The sequence below is a fragment of the Hydra vulgaris genome, chromosome 02, assembly GCF_038396675.1.
Source record: "Hydra vulgaris chromosome 02, alternate assembly HydraT2T_AEP".
NCBI lineage: Eukaryota > Metazoa > Cnidaria > Hydrozoa > Anthoathecata > Hydridae > Hydra > Hydra vulgaris.
In genome coordinates, this window is record NC_088921.1 from 70180043 (window position 1) to 70199932 (window position 19890).

The 19890-nt window shown below is 28.7% G+C and overlaps 2 protein-coding genes across 2 annotated transcripts; both read left to right on the plus strand.

Annotated features, from left to right (window-relative positions):
* LOC136076265 (zinc finger MYM-type protein 5-like) lies at nucleotides 1-4405 on the plus strand. The gene is made up of 2 exons (XM_065789739.1): nucleotides 1-6; nucleotides 3707-4405. The coding sequence occupies exons 1-2, from the start codon at nucleotides 1-3 to the stop codon at nucleotides 4403-4405; spliced, it is 705 nt and encodes a 234-aa protein (XP_065645811.1).
* A 12493-nt stretch (nucleotides 4406-16898) lies between these two features.
* On the plus strand, nucleotides 16899-17240 carry LOC136076266 (uncharacterized). The gene has a single exon (XM_065789740.1). It carries the CDS (start codon nucleotides 16899-16901, stop codon nucleotides 17238-17240), a length of 342 nt encoding a protein of 113 aa, XP_065645812.1.
* The last annotated feature ends 2650 nt before the right edge of the window (nucleotides 17241-19890 follow it).

Below are 19890 nucleotides of genomic sequence, written 5' to 3' on the forward strand. Positions count from 1 at the left end.
ATGGATGTAAGTTAAATGCATCGAACTACAGATCTGTGTCAATAACGTCAATAGCATGCTAAATATTCAAAGGAGTTATAAGAAATAAAATTCAAAATTTTTTTTACAACTGTAATCTGATCACAAAATGCCAACATTGTTTGGTAAAACAGAAATCATGTACCACAAATCTTTGAAAGACTCCCAATTTTATTACACACAATTTATCAAAAAATATACCTGTGGCTGTTATAATGCTGGATTTTGCAACGGAATTTGATACTAAGCCACACAAGCGACTTATGTTAAAGTTGAATGCATATAGAATAAAAGGAAAATTTTTAAGCTGGATTAATGCGTTTTTGAATAATCGAATACAATGACTGGTTTAAGGTGATTCAGCGCAACATTGAGCAACGTAGTAAGTTGTGTTAAACAGAGATCCATTCTAAGGTCATTTTTTTTTGTAGCATACATCAATGACATACCTGAGAAAATCAAAAGCACTGTTAAAATATATGCAGATGATACCAAATTTTGATACATCATTGAAATGGAAGAAACACATCCTAACATGTTAATCAAAAGCAAATGCAATAATGGGGATAAAAAACACCTTTGTCCATTCTGATTAGCATCTTGTCAAGCTATTATACACAACTTTTGTTAGACCTCTGATTGAATTTGCAGTAACAATTTGATCACCAAACTACAAAGTTGACATTGAAATATTAGAAAAAGTGCAGCACAGAATGACAAGGATTACAAAGAACATATGAAGTCTGCAGTACCAATACCGTTTACACTAAATTTAACAACATTGTCGAAAAAAAGACAAAAAGTTAAAGGTACATTTAGCATCAAAAATTAATTTAAAAACTAATTTTGTTTAAATTTTATGAATTGAACTGTTGTATATTATTAAAATCTGTCAAAGTGAGTTTTTAACTCACTCGCTGTTAACACTACTATTACTATATTACTAAATCCAGGGGAACAGTTAACACTTTCATACCATTTTTGTATGCTTTGTGAATGAGAAAGTGCATTATTAAATGAGTAAATCCAACAAAATAACTGTTTTGTAGACTCAGACATAGTTCTCTGTAATTAAATAGATTAAAGAAATTAATGTATGATATGTAATGATAACCCAATCAAGTAAAATGGGGCATTATTGATTGAGGCGTCAAGAAGTAGATAATAACATAGTAAAAAGCCAAAGAGATTTTATGTAAATGATACACAACAACCCAAACACACGCACTTGTAAAAATAGTTACAATTAAAAGAAGAGTCATACAACAAATTATCAAAATAGCATTACAACCATAACAATAATTATTACTGTTACGACAAATACAATAATTAACTCATCGCTACTCTTACCGTAATTGTGATGAACTAAATATTTCTCTAACTGTTATCTAATGATTAATGTAGTAAGTTTTTAATCATAAAAGCTTACTAAATTAAAACCATATTTCAACAGTAGGTTGACAAAAACAAAATAATCCCAAAGATATAACTTAAATAAACAACAAATATTTAAAATAATTAAATAAAAAAATAAAATTAAAAAGTCACAAATATAAGTATGTTTATCAACTACTCTAAATAAAAATTTATATCATGATATCAGTGTAGTTGATATTTCTTCAGAAATCATACTTTTTTAATTTGACTTTTAAAGATGACAAAGGAATGAATGTAAGTTTTTAATCCTTTTTATTAAACAACGATTGGATTGCTGAAGCATTTTAATTGTCTTTTGTTTAGCAGCAAGTTTACGTGTAGTTAGTTTTAAAAACTTTTTACTATTTTCTGGTGTTACCATTTCATTTTCATCAAAATCACCACTATACCATTTACCATTGGTGTTAGGATTGATATGACAATTTTTAACACATTGTTCCTAAAATTATAAAGGTGTTATATATGTCACAAAAAGTAAACTCAAATATTTAAATCAATATATGCCATTGTAAAATTAATTGTAAGGTATGCCATTGTAAAGTAGTTACATTAGATTTACTGTATTGAATCATTGGTGATATTATTGACTTTACATTGACTTTACATTATTGAGTTGATATTGATATTGAGGTGATATTGACTTTACATTTTTTTTTTTTTTTTTTTTAATTATTCACCTCCCCAAGGCCCGAGGGGGACCACTACATTCGAGGAGGCTACTCATTTTTTTTGTGTGTTTTGTTTGTGTTTTTTTTTTTTTAGTTGCTATTCGTGGTGCAACCCTCTCTCAACTCTTCAACTCCGAAATACGAACCTTGCGGAGAAACTAAGTTGAGCGCGGTACTTTCAGGGACATGGTGAGAGTCGAACTCCGAACCTCTCGCTTACAAAGTAAGCGCTCTTACCACTACACCACTACCGCATTATTGAGTTAACACTAATTGAGTTAACACTATTGAGTTAACACTATTGAGTAAACACTAATGATATAACTGTCAACGTTATTGTTCGTAAAAATATATATTAATAAAAATAAAAAATAAAAGTATATAGGTATTATATGTAACAAAAAGTAAACTAAAAAGTTTTAAATCGTACGCCGTTGCAAAAAGATTAGTTACGTTAGACCTAATGTATTGAATCATTGGTGATATTATTTGAAATAATACTTTGTTTGTTTTTCGGTGGTTTTCAGGGATAAGTACTTTTTCTTTTAATTGTGTTGGGAAATCAAATATCAGAGCCGTAGTGAAGGGGTGGCGAACGAGGCCACAGCCATGGGCGGCAAATTGGCAAGGCTGCAAATTTCAAAATTTAATAAACATTTTTTAATATATGAAATGTTTTAAAGACGCCTCAAAACCAAAATAATTTTAATTTGCGTTTCAAAATCTTTGGACACGCCTCATAATTTTTTTTGCACCTTCATGCAAGTTAAAATAATTTCCAATGTGAAATTAAAACATTAATTTAAAAAAAATTAAATAATTAAAACAAAATCTGAAAGGCAGTGGAATATATATTAGCGAAGATATCGCTAAAGAAACTATGGAAGAGAGAAAGAAACTATGCGAAGAAGTGAAAAAACTGCGCAAATAAATGCAACGACTAAATATAACTAAGTTAATTGTCGCGAATTTAAAAATTAACTTAACTTTTTTTTTTTAAGCGTAAGAATTAATTACTCTTACTAATGGTTAAACAAACAATAGATTTTGGAACGCAACACTTTAATGTTTTCAAAACTACAAAGAATGTTTTACTTAATGACTTTTACGACCCAGATTTGCAATTTTTTAATGAAAATAATTTTAACTCGCAGTTTTTTTGACTTAAGAACTTTTAAAAAAGGAATCGAGGCACAATAATTGCATTTGTATTTATTGATTGCGCCTAGTCGCACACAGAAACTTTCACTCTTTCTTTGTCAAGAAAAGTAAAATATTTTGAAATAAAAGTTTTAAAATCTAATAAGTCGCCATCAAAAAAAGGAATAAAGCTATCTGGTTCAGCTTTCAAAAAGTTAAAAAAGCTACGACTTGTAAGTGACAAAAAATTACAAAAGGTGTTTGCAAAATAGATTAAAAAAAGCGAAGATCAAACAGAACAACCAGGTAAAAATATTTTTTTGATGGATTTTTTAAGTCAAAATCACAAATAAATTTAATTTAAAAACTTAGCAAACTAAGCCATGTCATTTGCAATATTAAAATGGAAAAAATGTTGATATAGTTTATTTTTATTTTTACAGCGCAAAAAAGTCCAGTTTTTTTTTCATTGTGATGATGAACAGTTACTGCAAAACAATGAAGTCAACCAAAATGCAGTTACAACAAATCTGTTAGAATTCAAGTTTGATGATCCACCAACTTGGCCCAAAATTAATGACAGTCTAAGATGTTCTTTGGTTGAACATGGTGCTAAACAAGAAAAGAGAGAAGTCTATCCTACCACATCAACATCATCAGAAAACAGACATTTCAGTACTAGTTGGTTTGAAAAAAATCTTCCTAATGGGGAAAAAGTTAATCGTCAATGGTTGTTATATAGTGCATCAAAAAATTCTTTGTTTTGCTTTCCATGTATCTTTTTTTCAAACACAAAGACAGGCAAGTTTGCAGATACATCAAAAGGTTTTTCAGAATGGAAACAACTAAACCCTCGAATCTCTGAACACGAGAATAGCAGTGAACATAGAAAGTGTTTCACTTCATGGAAAGAAATGGAAAAAAATCTGAGAGAGGGAAGATCTTTAGACAAGGACATTCAAAATGCCATCCAAGCTGAAAAAGAAAAGTGGCGAAATATTCTAAAAGTTGATGTAGATTCAATTATGTTCTGCGCTAAGAACAACTTGGCTTTTCAAGGCAGTTCCAATATTATTGGTAAGCCAAACAGTGGAATCTTTCTCAACACAATTGAACTAATAGCACGCTATCATCATCCTTAAGCAGAACACATAACGAATGTTAATTTTAAGCAGAAATCTGTTAGTTACTTTTCCCCACAAATTCAGAATGATCTAATTGAACTTCTTGTCAGAAAGGTGAAAAGCGAGAGTCACGAGAATTAAAAAAGTCAAATATTATTCAATTTTATTTGATTGCACTCCTGATCTCCCTCACAAAGAACAAATGTCAGAAATAATCCGATTTGTTTGTGTCATTGATGGAGAATGTTCTATTGAAGAGAGTTTTCTGGATTTCATTGAGTCTCATCAAAAAACCGGGGTTGGTCTTGCTTCAGAAAAATTATTCAGCTTAAATAAAGATGAATTAGACATCGAAGATTGCCGAGGTCAGGGTTATGACAATGGAGCCAACATGTCTGGAAAATATTCTGGTGTTCAAGCCCAAATAACTGCAAAAAATGTTTTAGCAGGGTATGTGCCTTGCGCAGCTCACACTCTAAATCTTGTTGGAGTCCATTCAGCAGAAGTTTCCCCATTTATGATTACATTTTTTGAAAAGGTTCAAAAAATATTCAATTTCTTCTCAAGTTCTACTACCAGATGGGACAAACTGATGAAAACACTTGAAGTCACCCTAAAAAGTCAAAGTGAAACACGCTAGTCTGCCAAAAAGGAGGCTATCCATTCACTAAATAATCAAATCACAAATGTTTGCAATTTTTTTAGTTTTTATTTAGCAGAGAAATATTACTAATTTCTTGTAAAAAAATTTGTTTTACAAGAAATTAGTAATGATTCTCTGCTAAATGCTGAAACAAGGTCCGGAGCTAGAGAGATTTTGATTCAAGTTGATTTTGAGTTTCTTTGCTGGCTTGACCTTTGGAACATGATACTTACATTAATTGACAGAGAGAATCGCAGCCTACAATCATAAAATATGACAATTGATATTGCATCAAAAAAAATTGCTGGTCTGATTGCTTCTATACAAAACCTTCGAGACAGGGGCATTCATAATAGCATGAAAAAAGCTGAAGTAATATCAAAAGATCTTGACATTGAAGCTAGCTTTCCAATCAAAAGAAAACGAAAAAAAAGGATGTTTGATGATGAAACAAGGGAAGAAAGTTCACACATACCTCCAGAAAAAGATTTTGAAATTAATTGTAATATAGTCTTTGACAGTATAATTACACAATTACACTGGAGATTTGAAATGGCTAAGATTTCATCAGACTTTGAGTTTCTAAAAGGTAACTCTCTTGCAAGTATGTCAGTTGAAGATCTGAAGAAATGTGGAGATAAACTTTGTCAAAAATATCACTGTGGCATCATGTGAACGTAGCTTTAGCAAACTTAAGCTTTTGAAAATTTATCTAAGATCCTCCATGGGTCAAGAACGTTTGACTAATCTTGCCATTTTGTCAATTGAAAACCCCCTGGCAAAATCTCTGTGTTACAATGAAATTATTGATAACTTTGCATCATTGAAAGCTAGAAAAATAAATTTTGTTTAAGTGTGTCTAATTTTAACATTATTAAAAAAACTAATGCCTGGTAGTTTTTTCAATGACTTTCAACCACAAAACATGATTTAAAGTTGATTTTAGATGTGCTTTAAGTAGGTTTATCAAAATTTGAATCAAACTAAACATTAAAAAAATAATTGAATTTGAGGCGGCATTTTTTCTCCTTGCCCGAAAGAATTTTTGATCTCACTAAAAAGTTGGCTTTAAAGTCTAAAAATAATTTGTTAGAAATATCCTTTTTTGTTCTTGATTTACCTAAATGACTTTTATAAAGCTTTAAATCTGTTAACGATCATGTTTGCAGATGATACCAACTAATTTGCAGATGATACCAACTAATTGCAGATGATACCAAAAAATTATTGCAGATGATACCAACTAATTCTCACATCTTGCTAAGTAGATACTGTAGATTTCCCTGATTCCGAGCAAAATCGCACTTAAAGTTGAATAACTCCGCTTGTTTTTTGAATTTCAAATTAATTTTTTTAATAAATAAACTGGAACCTTAACTGAATCGAGCCATCTTAAGCAACAAGTATATTTATAGTTAAAATTTTGATAATTTTTAATTTTAAAAAGTTAAGTTTTTGTTCAGAGCTAGGAACGCGTATTTCTAATTCCAAAAGTACATATTAATTCCCAAAAAATAGCACTTAATTTAAAATAGTAAATAATTTATACCAGCATAGACTTCTAACTTAGAGTTAAGCAAAAAGATTTTTAAAATTACTTTTATACTTTAATGTAAGGGTATAACATTCTGTCTTTTTTTTTAATTTTGTAATCAGTTTAAAAAAAACCTTCACTGTCATTGTCTGTTTCTGTCAGTTAACCACTATTAAGCAGCAGAAATCTCAGTTAATAGTATCAGCTTGGTTGCAGCCTTAGCAAATGCTCCTCCATTAATGGTTAATGAATACTTATTCATTTGGAGGTGGCAATCTTAGCTGTACTTTACTGATTTGATAATTAAAAAAAACTATAATGAAAAAGTTGTAGTATTCAAAAAACATTGTTCTAAACATGAAGCTACAAAAAATAAAATGAATAAAAGTTATTCACACTCCTTGCACGCGAATTTAATTGTTTCGTGATAATTGATAAAACACGGAATACACGACCAATTAACGGGTGATGTGGAAGTTATCGGACAAAATAAAAACGTCAATATAAATAAAAAAAACAAACTACTATTATATTTTTTTTTAAATAAAGCGTTTATCTTTTAATAAAAATATATTATCTTTTATATGAAAAAACACCACCATCTGCAATTAATCTAAATTTTGCTCTGACGCCTTTCATATGCGACTGTAAAAAGTTTAAATCAATTTCTTGTAGTTTTAGTTTAATGCGATCAATCAAAACTTGCTCTGTTGAAGCTTGCCAATCTCCCTCGTAAACCTTCTGTGCCAAATGTCCCCAAAAAATTTTTAATTGGTTGTGCTTGAGGCACATTTGGGGATTGGATTCTTTATCAACGTAATTGACATATTGGTCCATCCAATTTAGAGAATCTTAGAATAATGAGAACTTCCTAAATCTGGCCAAAATAAATAGTTAAAGTTTCCATGATACTTGTGAATAAATGGAAGAAGTCGTTTTTCTAAACATTCATTAATATAGATTGATGAATTGATCGCTACAGCCTTGGAAGTGCGAAACAATAGCGCGGACATACCACGGTCAGATATGGCTATCCACATCAATAATTTTTTTGGAAATTTCTCTTTTCCTATAAAACGAACACTTTCTGGGCATGTCTTTTTGTTGCTTGTGTAGTATCCAGAATTTCCAGGCATGTTGTCCCCTGCAAAACAAAAGTATTTTTCGTCATCGATGACTAGAAGCGATTTTGTGTTATAGAGTTGGTTAACTAGTTTCCTGCTTCTTTTCTTTGCCTTTATCTGTTGTTGTATAGTGTATTTTGGAGTCTTTTCACGTTTTCTATATTTAATATTCATTTTTTTTAACTGACGACCAATTGTCGATTGATTTACACCGAATTTAATACCTATTTTTCTCTGACTGACCCCTTTTCGATTGTTGACAAGTCTCGTTAATTCGGCTTTCTTTTCTCTAGTCCAGGATGTCGGACGACCAGGGTGCTTTCTATCAGAAAACGATTGAACAGTTTCAAGTCTTTTTAGGTTATCATATATTGTACTTCGAGCAAATCCTTCCTTTTCAAAATGACTTACGATTTTTTTTTTTATATTAGGTTTATTTACAAAAAATATTTTTAGTCGCTTTCGAAAAGATTCTCGTTCAGCTGCATTTAACCTCATTTTAAATAATTGTGTTTCAAATAATAAAGTTTATATTTTATAGAACGTTTATGCCTGCACATAAAACCACAAAAACTAATTATTATGCTCAAATAATGAAATTAGGATTTGTACGATAACTTCCGTATCACCCGTTAAATCACTTTTCACATGCAACTCATTTGCTGCTTTTAGCTTTGTTCAAAAGGCTTCCGGCAGCAAGACACTCGACATTTTGACGTGTTGTTTCAATATATTTCTCGTTTTCGAGGTTTTCGATGTTTTTTAAGTTTTAAAAGCTCTTTTTCTTCTTTTTTTATAAACTTTTGTATTTTGAGATTTGCTGAGTCTATTTTTTTTTTCTCTAATAACTTTTCTGGCTTCTTATTCATCTAGTTTTCTTTTTTTAGCAACTTGTGTGGCTTTGTCCTAAGCTATTGCAGATAGTTTAGTTATAAATTGTTGCTCTTTTAATTATTTTTCCCTTTTCTTTACTAACGGAAAGAGGCTTCAATCTATCTCTAAGCACACTGAGCACTGATTTATTAATATCAAAAGATGCTTGTCAAACGGCGTTTTTGATGCTATCTAGTTCTTTAAGCAATACTTCTTTTGTTGAAAGTCTATTCATAAAGTTTTTTTAATTTATTTAGATAACACTTATCTAGTGAAACTTGTGAATCGGTAGACTTGCATATCCCGCTTTAAAACCTATATTTTCAAAAAGGTCTTTAAGCATGGCTGGAAACTGCTAGTTACTTAAGCTTGCATAAGAACCAAGTAAACTTGTACCATTCAATATTGACTTTACCTTGATCGAATTTTATTCCACTGTCATCAAAGCTAAAGACACGAAACAGCTCAGTTAAATTATGCTCTCGATAAACAGCATCAACTTGGCTAAATCATTCATCAATAATTGCCGTTTGCGAAGACATCGCTATTACAGCTCGCACGTTAGTAACCTTTCTTTCATAGATGTTTTTGGCATGTTTTCTTATGAAACTATTGCACCACTTTCGAGTTTAGATTCCTTCAAATAGTTTTCGACCTCGGTTAAGATATCCTTTCGTTTTAAGCTGAAGCCAATGTCACTCATAAACTATACAAGTTTAACTATAAGCCTCTCCGTTACTTGGCTTATTGCTGTGGGCCTACCAAAACCAGCAGCTCCATTTGTTCCTTTAAACCTACAAAAAATAATTGTTTTAGGAATGTTATAGCATAAAGCAGCTTCTAAATATGACATCTTATTGTTATTGATAGCCTCAACACAAAGTTTAATTTTTCTTTCGCGATCTTCATTTTTTTAAATTTTTGACATTTTTTTTTTTAATAAACGTTAAGATAAACAAGACGTTTAGAAATTCTTTAAATAAGTTAGGGTTAGGATTATTAGGGTTAGAAGAGTTCATTATTTTTTAAGTTAATGTCCTTTAAATACTATTGTTAAAAATTGTTATTAATTACTTGCATGTAAAAACGCCAACTTATGCAAAAAATAAAATGCATTCCAAAATCTGTACGGAATTTGGGAAACGTTTAAACTATGCAGAAAAGTACTGTTTTTAAATAGCTCACGAAGTATTGCTAATTTTTGACTTCTTTTACCAGGTAAATTCTTACAATTCTACATTAAACAGTATGCAATTTAATTTGACTTTTTTCTTTTAGTCGGTTTTGTTATTGTTGGTGTTTCAAGGTTTTAAAAAGTGTTTTACGTGCAATTGAAAAATCTCATGGTTTCAATATATATTTTAAAAATATTTTTTCATATTCTTATTACTCTTGCCTTCAAATTAAAAAATTAGTTTTTCTTATAAAAAAGTCCACAAATAATACATGTAATAATAAGTGAACTAAAGCTGTTCGGAATTAGGTAAATCAACGATAATTCGCATCATCAAGTTTTTAAATTAAGTAAAAAAAAATACATTTTCTAACAAAAATATGGACAAAATGTTAGAAAAACTTTGAAAGTTTTTTAAATTTATTATAACTTATGCGAAACAGAAAAAAAAATTTTAACATAATTTGCGTTACGAAAACGTGATGATTGAAACGTGATGATGAAAAGAAATTTTTGATTTTAATTCTAATCTCCATCTTCCAGGTTTTAATATAGTTTTTTTAAAACGTAACATTATCAAACAAGGAGGAAGTTTTTTATATAAAAAAAAAGTATCCTTTATAATATTAGATGCGATATGAGTATCTGATAATAATCAAGAGATTATAAACAAAAAATCTAAAAACATTGTACTAAGCTGTTGTTATTGACCTCCTACTGGAACAAAACATTTAAGCAATTTTTTAAAACATGACTTAATAGAAATTAATCAAGAAAGGAAAAAATATTACATAGGCTTCAATAAGGACTGTTTTGAGTATGATAAAAACCAAAACATAAAAATTTTTTACAGCAATTTAGTTGAAACAGGAACAATACCTATAATAAATAAACCTTTAAGATATACAAATTTCACAAAACATTATTATACAAGAATTGCAAATGCAAATCTTTCTTAATAACATTCTAACAATTTTTTTGCTGCTTAAAAAAAAGTTTTTTTTTTTTTTTGTATAAATGCAAATTATAAATTAAATTTACAGGGTAAGACAAAAATAAAAAAGCCTGTTACAACAGGAGTAACTTGAAATCGTTTTATTTTTATTTTGTTATTTAGGTACCCCAAGAAGACCTAACGGTCTTGTCACAGAGCACCACGGAAGTGCATTTAAACAGGAAGTTTACGCCTCCTTCCTTACCGTGACGCAAAAATATGTTTCGAACCTGAATCTCCTGCTTATAAAGCAAGCGCTCTAACCACTGCGCCACGGCCGCTAAGGCCGTTCAAGATGCGAATTTCGCATAAATTCTGGAGCGATATTAAATTCAAAGATAATAGTACCTGAGATATATATATTTTTTTAAACTCTTATATCGCAAACTTCCCTATTCGTGACATAATTCTTACGGCAAGGGAGTAACGTGTTCTTGGTGTAACAAATGCCTTAAAAAATAATCGAAAATGAAACAAAAATTGTATATGTATATTAAACTAAATACTTAACATTTACAAACTCAATATTTATAAAACTTTATTCTTCATATAGATGTGGAAAAACGATTTAACTTTACCCATCTTTAAAGATAGTTTTTATCTAAATCCAATTAATAAATAGACACTTAGAAATAACAATTTTTTATATGAACTAATTTTTAGAATAAAGTTTAACAAATTTTGCAATACATTTCGAGCACCATATCTCTTTAATAAAATTGTTACACCTAATTTTGATACATACAATACTTTTTCGATCTTTAAAAATCAACTTAAAAATTATATTTATAAAAGTTATATATCAAAAAGAGATTAGGATAGAGTGGGGTAATGTTGGTCAAATCAACATTTATCAGTTTTTCAAAAGAAAGGCTTTAGTTACAAGGACATTAAAAATGCGCTCTAACATGCAGAAAATGTTTCATCTGGAAGAAAAAAAACTATATAATTAGGTTCAATTTGTTTTACGACGTTAAGATGCATAATTATTTTGAAATTGACAACACGGGTGATATTATACTTTTCATTAAAACTAGTAGATAACGCTATGTAGTTGTGAAACATGGTACTTTAAATTTTTGTTATACAAACGTGTTTGTAGGATGATGAATATCTAATATAGGGGTCCCTGTTGAATCTTTGATCTTGTTGTACCTTCACTCCGCCCTGTTGATTTACTATTTCAAAAAAACGCGAAGTGTCATTTGAAATAATAGTCCATGACAGCTTTTTTTACCGCAAAAAGATCATACTTAGGATGGAATGTATCGATCCATGATAAATTATAATTTTATGCTCTTAAAAAGTAAATATTTGGATTAATCTTATTTCGATATTAAAACCGTCATAAATTGTTGTTTGAATAAGATTAAACATTATAAAAATTACCCGACATCTTTTTTTATTATGGAAAAGTTTAGAGGATTCTTTAACAATAATTGTTAAAGAAACTTATCTTGTGTACCTGTGACCAGACTAGGATGTTGTACCTTTGACCGGAAAAAGCTGTTTTCTCGATTATTTGCGAACTTTAGGCCAAATTTATGAAATTAGTTATCAAGTTTATCAGGTGGCTGAGGTTTATAGCTCTTACATGCAATATTGTTTCTAGTATTATAGAAATGAAATAACTTCATTGAGTTTTTATGCAATTCACAATTTATTCTTGGACTTGGAATAATCTATTTAGTTAGTTAAGTTAGTCAGACAACTATATTAATATTATCATATAATATAATATAATCAAGTAATAATAAATAATATATTATAATCAAGTTCACTTGATCTCTACTCAATACTTGATCTCTACTCAACTCTCAAGGGAATTAAAAGCATAAAAATAGTTAATTAATTCTGTTAATATATTTTAAACTTGCAAAACGGATATGTTTAATGCAGTGAATTTTGCGCTGAAACAAATAATGAATTTAATTGAAGCTACAAGACATTCTTACATTAAAAAAATCAACTTTGATAATTGAAGCAGTTTAAAAATCTGGAAGAATATTCACAAACACAACCAAAAAAATATTCTCAACTGAAGAAGAGTTAATTTTGGTAATCCACTTGGCGGATGCTGCAATTATGCATAACGAACTTACATTAAAGCAGATCAGATCCTTTGCATTAGCAAATCATAAAAAAATTGAAATTTAATGGATGAAAAATAAATGTGCTTTTAAACAATGGCTGCAAGATTTTCCCAAAAGATATAATAATAAGTTATCTCTATGTAAACCATAGTTTACAACTCTTGATAGATCTTCTGCATTCAATACAAAAACAGTAAAAATTGTATGTAAAATTTAAAAAAAGTGTTTTAAAACGTTATCATTTTGAATAATCAAACATTTAGAACTGTGATGAAACAGGAATTATCACAATCCACCTACCACTAAAAATTCTAGCCCCAAAAGGCAAAATAAAAATAGGAACATAACTAAAAATAATTTTAGTGATATTGACTTTTTAACTACAAATATTAGGGATAGGTCAATAATGAATACGAAAACTGGTATTTCTAATGATAATATTGATGTTAAAACTGCATCCATTAGTTTACCATCAACATCGTTTATTGTGTTAGGGGAAACGGCTCTCGTGAGTTTACCATCAACATCATAAATTGTTTCACCTTAAAGAATACACAGTCACCCCAAAACCAAGTTAATAAAAGCAACTACTACAAAAAGGTGTAAAGAAAAATCGCGTATTTTAACTAATACATCTGAAATTAAAATTATTCTAGATTCAAAATCTCATAAACAACAATGGAAAAAGTCCTCTTCGGAAAAAAAAAGACAAAACTTATTTTTAGTCAGTCTGACAAGTGTTTAAGTGATAAAAGTTCTGATGAAATCAATTTTTTAGTAAAAATACTTGATGATGAAAGTAAAATTGTTTCTAGAAAATTTTTAATTATCAAGTTGGCCGCGATGAAATACTCTAGACTTTAACTATCAGAAGTTATAGAAGCTGTTGATATAGTTTACAAAATTAAGTACTATAAGAAATCACGAGAGTTTAGAAAAAAATTTATACGAGACGATGTCAATATTTATGATGTGGAACTTATATTATTATGAAACTTCCATCACCAAGAAAGGTTCATCTAAACGTCAGTATCTTATGTTTGATGTTGATCTGCCCTCTTGTAATAAACAATATATTATACACTTTTATTATTGTATTTTCTGTAGACACAATTAAAATATTTCCTCTAAAAAGCATTATGATCATATGTAAATGAATATATACCACCAGCTAGTAAAAGTTATAGAAATATATGTTTGTTCTCTTTTTATTTAAAATAATACAATAATAATATATATTAGGAAACATATTTTGTTCAATTAAATCGCATCCAAAGTTTTGAACCTTAATCATTATCACTCCTACGTAAGTAGCATCTAATTAAAGAAAATATGTGATCAAAATATTGACAAACTGTATCAAAATATTTAAAATAATTGATTTCATTAACAAAATTACTAATATTAGTATTAGTAATATGACTGAGTATCGTTATTTCGATACACAAGTCTTTGCAAGATTGTAAGAATTGATTAATCTAATTTTTTTTATAGACAATTAGGATTGCTTCCAAAATAGTTAGATAAGTTTTTTTTATTGACATGAGGTAGGTCAGAAATTTCTTTTTAATATACAACAAACTAAAATATTAAAAAGGTTCAAACATTGAATAATTTGTTAATAACGACATTTTGGTCAAAAAAACAACACGCATCAGTCAAAAGTACAACGTACGTGTTGTACCTTTGACCAATTTGACTTCTTTTTTAAAACGCAGGAAAATAATTGTTATTAGTCAAATAAGAAAATAGTCTTAAGTATAAATTTTGCGCAAAACATGAGAACAAAGTTTAAAAAGTTTAAATTTATTAAATAGACTACGCCGTACAAAAAAACGCCTGAAATCAAATAGTGGTCAAATGTACTACAGGTTCCGCTATAACACAAAAACTTTTGGTTATTTTTTAATTGAGCTTTTACTATAAACTCATTCTTAAACAAAATTTCATCATGTTTTATTAAAGTTCTTTAACTTTCAAATTTGAATATCATACATTAAGGAGAACTATAATATGATTTATTTTATATATTTAGATAAGTTGTAAAACAAATTGAACCAAAAGATCGAAATGCAACTTTTTTATTTTATTTTATTTTTTTTATTTAATCATATCAATATAAACTTACAAATGTTCATCGTAAATTAACAGAATTTGTTAGGTGTCACATATAGTTACAAACCTAAAAAATATAAAATTCTCGAAAAAATACAAAAAATAATAAATAAATAAAAAAAGTTAAAAAAAAAATTGTTAAACAAATAACAATGATATTAGTAATAATTATACTAATAATACAAATAACAAAATAACAATAATAATAGAAGTAATAATAATAATAAGAATAATTATAATACAATATAAATTGTATGTACATATCATAGATAATAATTAAATATATTAATAACATAAAATCTAGTAATAATAACACAATAAATAAATATAATATAAATAATAGATAAAGCAAAAATCAAACCATTCGTACGTTAAAGAAGTGATATACAAAAGACAAATACAGTACAGAAAGAAATTCTAAAGAAATACACTCCAACAATATATTTTTAAATTGAATTCTGTTAAACAATAAATAATCCGTAACAAGGGAATACTTTTTTTTTTGACTTTTTTATTAATGCAGGAATACACAAGATCCGTTGGGAAATGCATTATTGTTTTATTGAAAACTTACCATATTTTATTGTGTTGAAAAAAGAAGAGTATGGCTTACAATTTTATGTGTTCCTGGTGCGATGGTTATGAGTTTTAGTTGTTTTAATAAAAAAATTTAAAAAAGAGTTTGGTAGTTTATTTTGTACACAATTAGGTAAATACAAAAATACAAATTGTAAATACAAAAATACAATTGTAAAACTTTACATAATCATGGAGTTTTAGAATTTTTAGTTCAAAAAATTTTTTTTTTGATATCTTTTTTTTTTTAATGTTTTTACTGATAAATTAAAAGTCTAAAAAAAGAATTTGATAGAAGATCATAATGATCTTATCGCCAGAACCTTTAATAAAAAAACAAAACAAATGTCATCTTAAAAAACAACGTAATTAGTAATAATCATAATTATATCATGTTTAATTATAACATAATAATACACATAGTATCTAAATATTTCTTTATATATTATATGACTACAGTTAGTTACAATCAAAACATTCGAAAATATTTGCAATCGTAAGAATGAAGATTTTTAATTTCTTTGTGAAAACAGGAAAAGTTATAAATAAATCAAAACGAGGTAAAACAATTCTATTCCAGAGATATAGTGCATGATACGAAATGCAAAATTAATTAATTCTTGCTTTACAAAACGGTTTATTTACAAAATTATTATTTCTTAAGTTGTATTTGTTTATGGGTTTCAAAATAAATAGATCTTTCAAAGCTAATGGACATAAATTATTTTTCCACATATGAATAAAACGTAAGACGTTAAGTACATTTCGTTCATATACATTTAGTATTCTCATTTCTATAAAATAGATTCTAGAATATGAAAACCAATCTGCAAAATTAAATAACCAGATAGCGTGTTTCTGACGGCGGTAAAAATGTTAGCACTTGCTTTTGCTTGTGCTCCCCATACAGTAATTGCATAGTTTATATAACTGTGTACTAATGAGTAATAGAGTTGCGTTAAACATTTTTTATTTAAATTTGTTCAAGCTTTATACAGTGTCTCAAAAAATTATCCGAACAAACAAGTTTTTCCCAAAAAAATGTTTACGCCCGAAATTATGCTAAAAACAATGAATAGCCATACTTACTTTGTCTGTCATTTTAATTTAATTTGGAATAGTATGTTATTTAGCGTTCACATTTTTTGATTTATGCTTCAGTTGGTTTATTATTTGTCCTAAAAAAAACTTAGTATTGAATAGGCTTGTAAAAAAATTATCCGACCAAACGATATTCAGGTAAGTTTAATTAATTTTATGTGAAATTTGTTGAAATATTTTAGCAAATTTTTATATAATTAATGAAATTGCATAAAAAAAACTGTTTTTTTGTAGTAAAAAAAAAAGTCTAGTATAAAAAAAGTTTTCTTGTTTTTTTAAGTAAAATGGTTGGAGGTAAACATCACTGGACCGTTTCTCAGAGAAATTTAGCTGTCGATCTAGTCAATCAGGGTAAAACCTATCGTCAGGTGCAGCAAGAGACTGGAATTCCTCATACTACAGTATCCGACATAATGAAGAAGTTCAATTTGATCGGAACAACAGTCACAAAAGAAGGGCAGGGTCGCAAAAAAAAGACTTTTGAAACTAAGAGTTTTGATAGAAACTTAATTATACAAGTCAAGAAAAATTGCTTTATTTCTGCTCGAAAACTGGCTGAGCAAGCTGAAGAGAATTATGGAATCAAATTATCCCATCAGACAATCAGAAATTGTCTGATGGGATAATTTGATTGAGAAAGGACGACTTGTGCGGAATAAACCGTATTTGAGTAAGAAACACATGAAAAGAAGATTGGAGTTTGCTAAGTAGTTCAAAAACATGCCGTTAAGTTCCTGGAAAAAGAACCTCCGGAGCGACGAATCGAAATTCAACTTAAAGTCATCTGATGGTGCCCAAAAAGGTTGGAGAAAAGCCGAAGAAGCCTACAAATCAAGCTGCGTGAGAGAAACTGTCAAGTATGGTGGCGATAACGTAATGTTATGGGGTTCAATGGCTCGGAAGGGTGTCGGAAAACTCCAACTTATTGATACTATAATGGATCAGGTGCAATACAGAAACATATTAAAGCAAAATTTGAAGTCATTTGCTCAAAAACTTTGGCTAGGATCTGATTTTACATTTAAGCAAGATAATGATTTCAAGCATAGTGCCACTATAACCAAAGAGGGTTTTGCTGAAAATAATGTTGGATCTTGGAATGGCTTGTACAATCACCGGACCTTAATCTCATTGAATATTTGTGGGAAATTTTAGACCGAAAAATTGGAGATCGGTCATTTTCCATAAGTAATAACCTCAAAGTGGCAATTGAAGAAGCGTGGGAAAAGATTTAACCAGAAGAAACAAAATCTATAGTCGAATCAATGCCTTGATGTCTAGAGGCTGTAATCCAAGCAAAGGGAAGCCCAACAAAGTACTAAAATAATTGTTTTGTTATATGGTAATTAATTATGAAACAAATAATGTGTTTGGTCGAATATTTTTTTGACAATAAAAAAACGACTTAAGTTCCTTTATTTTAAGACTGAAAACTTTGTGATTCATATTTTACATTAAAATAAATAAAATCTATTTTAAAACATGTTCTTTTATTTTTATTAATCTTGAGTTTACCAAAAAATTTACGAAAATACAGCACTTTTTTTAGGAAAAATATTCATATAAATGTTTGATCGGATAATTTTTGAGACACTATAAGATTCCAATACTTTGGGAAATTTTGGACAAATATAACTAATATGTTGTTTCCATGTGATGATCTCGTAAAGGAATACACCTAAGAATTTTGTAACTAAACCTCTTTTTATTTCAGCTTGATCAATATAAGTTTGAGGCAGATTTGTGGGTAGTTAACACTTTTTGGCGAGTGGATGAAAAAGAACGGATTTCGTTTTGTTTATATTAAGGGTTGACCTAAACATGCGTCATTTAAATACAAATATAAATAATTTCTTTAACGTCATATATCAGAAAAGCTATATTCCACTAATTAATAAACCCACAAGAATAACTAGAGAAAGCGCAACGATTATAGATCAAATAATCACTAATGAATTCAAATCAAAAATCAAAACAGGAATATTTAAATGCGACATTATATCCAGTTACGTGTATAATTTGAGTTTGCACAATCTAAGTTATTGTGCATAATCACATCATTAAAGCCAATTACGTGTATAGTTTGATAATCACGTCATAATTTATAATCACGTCATTAAAGCCAATTACGTGTATAGTTTGATTTTCACAATCTAACATATTGTGCAATATCTGTCCGCTTTCTCTATGCTATCTTTCTAACTCATTTCTTCTGACTTTCACTCAAACTTACTTCGTTCTTCCTAAATTCACTTACTCTTGGTCAGCGATGCTGGTGAGGATGCTCATTAGTGAGCTGAACTTGTCTTCGCTGGCTCGGGTATGTGGCCTCTATATGGCAATTAGCCGGAGGAGGATAAATCACAAAACCCGAATATTTAAATGTGACATTTCAGATCACTTCCCTGTATTTCTCATCTCACAAAAATGTGATAACATCTACGCACAAAAAGTTAAAAAAAATACGCGAAATATAAATAAAAAATCCATGAAAAATTTTAATGCTCTTTTATCTGATTTAAATTGGGATGAACTCTTTGATATTGAACACACAGATAAGGCATATGATAAATTTATTGATAAATTACAACAACTTTACAATGCGGCTCTTCTTGTAGTTGCAACTTGGAATGATATAAACATTCCAGTTGGATGGTATGAAATTGATGATATAAATAAATATATCCAATTGATTATGATAGGAAACGGTGATGCAAGTTCAACAGTTCCAAATATTACAATTGGAGCAAATAATAATACATTAAGAGCATCTTTAACTATTGCGGCTGGTTATAAAGTTGATTTTACAACTCCAAATTCAGTTAGAACTATTTTTGGTTTCGACAGTGGAATATATTCAGCAACATACTATATATCAACTGATATAGTAAAAATATTAAGTGTTAATAGTATATTAGTAACAAGTTATATAATAGCATCATCGTATTTAAATGGAGTAACTAGTAACGTTCCCAGTAGGCACGCAACGTTTTATTCACGTTTCAATCACGTGTATTTTAGGTGACTTAGTCCAAGTTACTATTTTACGTGAAAGTCACGTGAAAGTTACGTGCCAAAATATCTCGTCTTTCGGAACTTTTTTTATTCTCAAAAAAAACTGGCATAAGAAATGTGAAATAATATTTTTTATTATATTAATTATTTTTTTATAGTATAGTTTTTGTATTCATTATATTAGTTATAATTATTTACTTCTATAATAATATAATTAATTTTTATTGTAGTATTATCATAATTAAAAAAAAAAAAAATTGG

Bases quoted from the DNA above. Each gene is read 5' to 3' on its own strand.
- LOC136076266 (XM_065789740.1), top strand. From the start codon at position 16,899: ATGGTTGGAGGTAAACATCACTGGACCGTTTCTCAGAGAAATTTAGCT.